General features: G+C 46.7%; 1 protein-coding gene across 1 annotated transcript in view; it reads left to right on the top strand.

Moving 5' to 3' along the window:
- The window catches only part of LOC139548337 (teneurin-4), a gene marked incomplete at its 5' end in the record, with an annotated part of 289,854 nt that extends 283,382 nt beyond the window's left edge, over positions 1 to 6,472 (top strand). The window contains 1 exon segment of the mRNA XM_071357954.1: positions 320 to 6,472. Within this exon segment, the coding sequence (XP_071214055.1) occupies positions 320 to 1,078 (759 nt within the window). The 3' untranslated portion in view covers positions 1,079 to 6,472.
- Between the last annotated feature and the right edge of the window lie 1,028 nt (positions 6,473 to 7,500).

Genomic DNA, 7,500 nt, shown 5'->3' on the forward strand with positions numbered 1-7,500 from the left:
GCTCACGGTGTCCTTCTTCTACACATGTCCTGTTGTTGTGTTTCTGTTGTTGTTGTTGTGTTTCTGTTGTTGTTTTTGTTGTTGTGTTTCTGTTGTTGTTTTTGTAGTTGTGTTTTTGGTGTTTTTGTAGTTGTGTTTTTGTTGTTGTGTTTGTGTAGTTGTGTTTGTGTAGTTGTGTTTGTGTAGTTGTGTTTGTGTAGTTGTGTTTGTGTTGTTGTGTTTGTGTTGTTGTGTTTCTGTTGTTGTTGTTGTTGTTGTTGTTGTTGCAGTCAATCCCAGGCCTACTAACCAATGTCATTCTGTCTTGTTGTGTTGTTAGTCTATCCTTGGCGTGCAGTGTGAGGTCCAGAGACAGCTGAAGGCCTTCGTAAAGCTGGAACGCTTCGGACAGATTTATGGTGCCAGCGCTGCAGGCTGCCCCCAGGCTGCCCCAAAGACCCTCTTCGCCTCTGGAGGATCCATCTTCGGCAAGGGCGTGAAGTTCGCCATCCGCGAAGGCCGCATCAGCACTGACATTATCAGCCTGGCCAATGAGGACGGTCGACGCATGGCAGCGGTTCTCAACGACGCGTTCTACCTGCAGGACCTCCACTTCACCGTCGACGGCAGGGACACACATTACTTCCTCAAGCTGGGGTCCGTGGAGGGCGACCTGTCACTCATCGGGATGACCGTAGGACGCCGTACCCTGGAGACAGGCGTCAACGTGACGGTGTCTCAGGTCAACGCCGTGCTGAACGGCAGGACTAGGCGCATCACGGACATCCAGCTTCAATACGGCGCTCTGAACCTCAACACGCGGTACGGTAGTTCCCTGGATGAGGAGAAGGCCAGGGTGCTGGAGTTAGCCAGGCAGAGAGCTGTAGCCCAGGCCTGGACCAGGGAGCGCCAGAGACTGAGGGAGGGAGAGGAGGGCTCGCGCGCCTGGACGGAGGGAGAGAAGCAACAGCTGCTGGGGTCGGGGAAGGTGGCAGGATACGACGGGTACTACGTGGTGTCTGTGGACCAGTTCCCGGAGCTGTCGGACAGCGTCAACAACATTCACTTCATGAGGCAGAGCGAGATGGGCCGAAGGTGACATGATCAACAACTGGAACCTGTTTAGCCACTGGAGCGAGAGGTGTCTTAAAGGGAACCCTATTCCCTATGTAGTGCACTACTTTTTGACCAGCCCTATGGAACCCTATTCCCTATATAGTGCACTACTTTTTGACCAGGGCCCCTCAGCCTCTGGGGTAGTTCACTATATAGAGGATAGGGTGCCCTTTTGTTCAGACGCAGCGTTGGTGGCCACAAAGTATAACTAAGGACTTGTTGCCAAAGACAGTTACATACATGAACACCTTGTAATTTTCTGCTCCTTTGACGTGTGCTTAACATGATACACTGAATGAACTCAAAAAACATGGTGTGGCAGACACCTGGAAATCAGTTGCTGAACACTGTATTTTACCGTACAGCTACTTCTCCTTCAGAAAAAGAGATTCATAAGTCTTTGCTGTTCAAGTGTGGCTGCTAGAGAAAGACATTCTGCCATATCTATTCTGTCTGTGACTTATTTTTGGCAATCTGTTTCCCCGTCCCTGTTGGTGACTGTGTTAAAAGGGACTGGGCTGGAGAGGAGAGGAGAGGAGAGAGGAATGTGAGACAAGAGGAGAGAGTGAGAGGGGATGGATGGGGGAGGGGAGAGGAGAGATAGGGAAGGGAGAGAAGAGAGCGGGACGGGAGAGGAGAGATAGGGAAGGGAGAGGAGAGAGAGGAATGGGAGAAGAGAGGAGAGAGGGACAGGAGAGGAGAGGGATGGGACGGGAGAGGAGAGGAGAGAGAGGGACGGGAAACGAGAGGAGAGGGAGAGGAGGAGAGAGGGACGGGAGATATACGGAGGAGGAGAAGGAGGGATGGGAGAGGAGAGAGAGGGACAGGAGAGGAGAGGAGAGGAAAAGAGAGAGACGGTAGAGGAGAGGAGAGGGATGGGACGGGAGAGGAGAGGAGAGAGAGGGACGGGAAACGAGAGGAGAGAGGGAGAGGAGGAGAGAGGGACGGGAGAGGAGAGAGAGGGATGGGAGAGATGGAGAGGAGGAGAAAGAGGGATGGGAGAGGAGAGAGAGGGACAGGAGAGGAGAGGAGAGGAAAAGAGAGAGACGGTAGAGGAGAGGAGAGGAGAGGGATGGGATGGGACGGGAGAGGAGAGGAGAGAGAGGGACGGGAAACGAGAGGAGAGAGTGACGGGAGAGGAGAGAGAGGGATGGGAGAGATGGAGAGGAGGAGAAAGAGGGATGGGAGAGGAGAGAGAGGGACAGGAGAGGAGAGGAAAGGAAAAGAGAGAGACGGTAGAGGAGAGGAGAGAGAGGGACGGGAAACGAGAGGAGAGAGGGACGGGAGAGGAGAGAGGGACGGGAGAGGAGAGAGAGGGGTGGGAGAGATGGAGAGGAGAGAGAGGGACGGGAAACGAGAGGAGAGAGGGATGGGAGAGATGGAGAGGAGGAGAGATAGGGATGGGAGAGGAGAGGAGAGTGGTAATGCAGTAATGCATTATTTCCACTGGCTCCTCGGTCCACCCTGCTGCCAGAGCAGACTAGAACAGATTGACTACAACACATTGTCCAGCTTGCTCCGATCCGTTCTGGCTTTTTTCTGCGCCTCAGCCAAGGAAAGACCTTCTCTTTTAAATCACTCCGTTTTTATACTCGATCCCCCTGGGCGTCAGCCCTGTCGTCGGCTCTGTCGCAAAACACAAACAAGGACGTCTGCTCTCTCCTGTCCGTACCCCTCGACCCCCTCCCCTCATCAAGACCACCCACTGGACTTGTCCAAACACCGTCCTACCTTCCTACCTTGTTTGTGATGTCTTGTTGTAATATTTTATGTTCAAAGGAAGCTAGGAAATTCATCTGTTCTCATCAACAAACCCTAAAGGAAGGAAGGTTGAGAATCTGGTGCAGTGCACTCACTGTGCATGCTGTCTGAATGCTGTCTGAATACCTTTCTGTGGACTAGTCTAATACAATGGTTGACTCGTCTCTATATGAATCTTCTGACTCGCATCAGAACAAGTGGAACTCTACTGAATATGCAGACGAGAGCGATAACATATTTTGGATCGTTTGGTTTTGCTTTGATTTATAACTTTTGTTTGTCTGTCTGGGATCAATGACATGTTCCTAAAACTGAAGGGGGAAAAAATCCAGAATAGGTCTTTCTCTTTCTGATCTGATGTCCTAACAGAATAGGTCAAACATCCCATCTGTCCTCTTTCTGCTCTGATGTCCTAACAGAATAGGTCAAACATCCCATCTGTCCTCTTTCTGCTCTGATGTCCTAACAGAACAGGTCAAACATCCCATCTGTCCTCTTTCTGCTCTGATGTCCTAACAGAACAGGTCAAACATCCCATCTGTCCTCTTTCTGCTCTGATGTCCTAACAGAACAGGTCAAACATCCCATCTGTCCTCTTTCTGCTCTGATGTCCTAACAGAATAGGTCAAACATCCCATCTGTCCTGTTTCTGCTCTGATGTCCTAACAGAACAAGTCAAACATCCCATCTGTCCTGTTTCTGCTCTGATGTCCTAACAGAACAAGTCAAACATCCCATCTGTCCTGTTTCTGCTCTGATGTCCTAACAGAACAGATCAAACATCCCATCTGGATGATGAACATACTGTGGAAGAATCATTCAAACGTCTGTATTAATAAACCACACAACGGTATTTTATATTACCTTTGGTTTTTGGTAAATAGCTATATAAAATAACAGTATAACAAAATCATTTGAATTCAGCAATGTGAACTATCGTCCTTTAATCGCTACTCGTTGTACTTGAACATAACTTAAGGGAATAAAGTCAGACTATGTTTGAAAAAGTGATTTTTATTTTACATTAATTACTTCTATTTTTATTTTATTTACTGTAGAGGATTACAACAGTCTATCATACATAAAAATAGTGTTTTCTTTTAGTAAGGTGTTTTTCCTTTCAGCAGTATTTCTCAGTGTATTTCTACCTTGAAAGAATGCTCTGAGGGACGGGAAGGAAAGCTGTTCCTAGTGAGGAGAGATATGGATGCTTAAAAAACATGACATTACTAAAACATATCCTCCATTTTTACAAATTCTCCTTTTTAACACGTTGGCTGCTGGGCTGGACCGGCTGCTGGGCTGGGCTGGGCTGGACCGGCTGCTGGGCTGGGCCGGCTTCTGGGCTGGACCAGATGAGTCCTGTGATGCATTGTGGTTGTGTAGAAACAATCAGAACCCATAGAGCTTTGGTCACAAGTAGTGCACTAAATATAGGGAATAGGGTGCCATAGGGCTCTGGTCTAAAGTAGTGCACTAAATATAGGGAATAGGGTGCCATAGGGCTCTGGTCTTAAGTAGTGCACTAAATATAGGGAATATGGTGCCATAGGGCTCTGGTCTAAAGTAGTGCACTAAATATAGGGAATAGGGTGCCATAGGGCTCTGGTCTAAAGTAGTGCACTAAATATGGGTAATAGGGTGCCATAGGGCTCTGGTCTAAAGTAGTGCACTAAATATAGGGAATAGGGTGCCATAGGGCTCTGGTCTAAAGTAGTGCACTAAATATAGGGAATAGGGTGCCATAGGGCTCTGGTCTAAAGTAGTGCACTAAATATAGGGAATAGGGTGCCATAGGGCTCTGGTCTTAAGTAGTGCACTAAATATATGGAATAGGGTGCCATAGGGCTCTGGTCTAAAGTAGTGCACTAAATATAGGGAATAGGGTGCCATAGGGCTCTGGTCTAAAGTAGTGCACTAAATATAGGGAATAGGGTGCCATAGGGCTCTGGTCTAAAGTAGTGCACTAAATATAGGGAATAGGGTGCCATAGGGCTCTGGTCTAAAGTAGTGCACTAAATATAGGGAATAGGGTGCCATAGGGCTCTGGTCTAAAGTAGTGCACTAAATATAGGGAATAGGGTGCCGTTTCAGACACCCCACAGATGTTTTACCCCGAGGACAGCCCCAGGGTTATAGTGCTGTCAGTACTGAGACCAGAGCTGTTCTGGGTCTTGAGATGGATGAACCTCCGGGTGTGTTAGTTCCAGCCTGCAGCTCTTAACAGTCTTCAAGCTCTCATATACACAGACACAACCTTAGAAACACACCTGGGTTCAAATACTTTTAAAATACTGCGTCAAGTTCTTGATTGAGCTTGCGTGTTGCAAAATAACGAATTAGGAAAAATCGCCAAAATGTTAACCCCGCCCTCCTTGGCACTCTAGACAGGATAAAGCAAACGCTCTAAGTAAATTGAAAGATTTCAAGTAGTATCTGAACCCAGGTGTGCCTTGGAACAAACCCTTGTGGACATAATTAGCTGTCTCAGATAGCTAGCCGAACTCCCGTGTTCAAGTGCACCTGAAAACACACTTCACAGGGCGATCCACTTTCACCTGTTAGAAAGCTGTCCTTTCTAGCTAGGAACGATGTTATTAATTATGTTATTGATGTGTCGCTCGGTAGGTACTCTTTGATCACACGTCAAGTTGCAGCACTAACTAATTCTGTCAAGTTGCAGCACTAATTAATTCTGTCAACTTCCTGCCGTCAAGTTGCAGCACTAATTAATTCTGTCAACTTCCTGCCGTCAAGTTGCAGCACTAATTAATTCTGTCAACTTCCTGCCGTCAAGTTGCAGCACTAATTAATTCTGTCAACTTCCTGCCGTCAAGTTGCAGCACTAATTAATTCTGTCAACTTCATGCCGTCAAGTTGCAGCACTAATTAATTCTGTCAACTTCCTGCCGTCATGTTGCAGCACTAATTCATTCTGTCAACTTCCTGCCGTCAAGTTGCAGCACTAATTAATTCTGTCAACTTCCTGCCGTCAAGTTGCAGCACTAATTAATTCTGTCAACTTCCTGCCGTCAAGTTGCAGCAGTAACTAATTCTGTCAACTTCCTGCCGTCAGGTTGCAGCAGTAACTAATTCTGTCAACTTCCTGCCATCAAGTTGCAGCACTAATTAATTCTGTCAACTTCCTGCCATCAATCACCTAGATTCAGAGGGGAGAAGGATAATCAGGTGATTAACTACTCAATGTGTCACAATATTGGTCAACAGACATACTGTAAAAAGTACATTTTATTTTGCTTTTTTTTTTAATTTTATTTTATAATACTGTGACATTTGTCCAAAATGAGGACTTTACTGTCCTTTAAAAAAGAGCATACTTTTGAATGAAGGAAAATGTAATTGTATTGTGAAATGCACTGACAACTGTTGATGACGAGGCGGTGTGTTGGTCTGATGTTTCTCCTTATGGCTTGTTTGTTTTCTGATTGTTCGCAACACTCTGTGTCCGTAGCACTTTTCTTGGGCTTTCTGTAAATATGAAAGGAAAAAGTGAAATAAAAGCTGTAAATAAAAGGCAGCATGTAGATTCCGTTTAAACGGCTCCGTCTTTAGGTTCATAAAATAAAATAAATATTTTGTGTTTACAATTTGTTAACGATGTCATGATGTGTTTTTTTTTTTGTTAACTAAACTATACCTGCATTAGAATTGGAAAATGTGTTTGCACCACTGTTCACCACTGCTGTTAGAAGTATCGTCAGCCTTACGTAGCTCACCATACTGAAGATGGAGTCATTGCCTGTGACACGTTATGGCAAGGAAATGACTTCAAATTGCTATTCTATGTGCACCACTATCCCCCTTAATAGATGGTACAGTCACAGCAGGATCCGTCTGCCTATGACACGTTACAACATGTTACAATGATGTTTTAACGCTTGGCAAGAAAATAACATCAAACTGATCTGTGGAAGTTAAGAACAGACTGGCGTGATGATAGGAGCCAGACAGGAGCAGCAGAGAACAGACTGGCGTGATGATAGGAGCCAGACAGGAGCAGCAGACAACAGACTGGCGTGATGATAGGAGCCAGACAGGAGCAGCAGAGAACAGACTGGCGTGATGATAGGATGATAGAAGCCAGACAGGAGCAGCAGAGAACAGACTGGCGTGATGATAGGATGATAGAAGCCAGACAGGAGCAGCAGAGAACAGACTGGCGTGATGATAGGATGATAGAAGCCAGACAGGAGCAGCAGAGAACAGACTGGCGTGATGATAGGATGATAGAAGCCAGACAGGAGCAGCAGAGAACAGACTGATGTGATGATAGGATGATAGAAGCCAGACAGGAGCAGCAGAGAACAGACTGGCGTGATGATAGGATGATAGAAGCCAGACAGGAGCAGCAGAGAACAGACTGACGTGATGATAGGATGATAGAAGCCAGACAGGAGCAACAGAGAACAGACTGGCGTGATGATAGGATGATAGAAGCCAGACAGGAGCAGCAGAGAACAGACTGGCGTGATGATAGGATGATAGAAGCCAGACAGGAGCAGCAGAGAACAGACTGGCGTGATGATAGGAAGATAGAAGCCAGACAGGAGCAGCAGAGAACAGACTGGCGTGATGATAGGATGATAGAAGCCAGACAGGAGCAGCAGAGAACAGACTGGCGTG

This window comes from Salvelinus alpinus, chromosome 21 (genome assembly GCF_045679555.1).
Source record: "Salvelinus alpinus chromosome 21, SLU_Salpinus.1, whole genome shotgun sequence".
In the NCBI taxonomy this organism is placed as follows: Eukaryota; Metazoa; Chordata; class Actinopteri; order Salmoniformes; family Salmonidae; genus Salvelinus; species Salvelinus alpinus.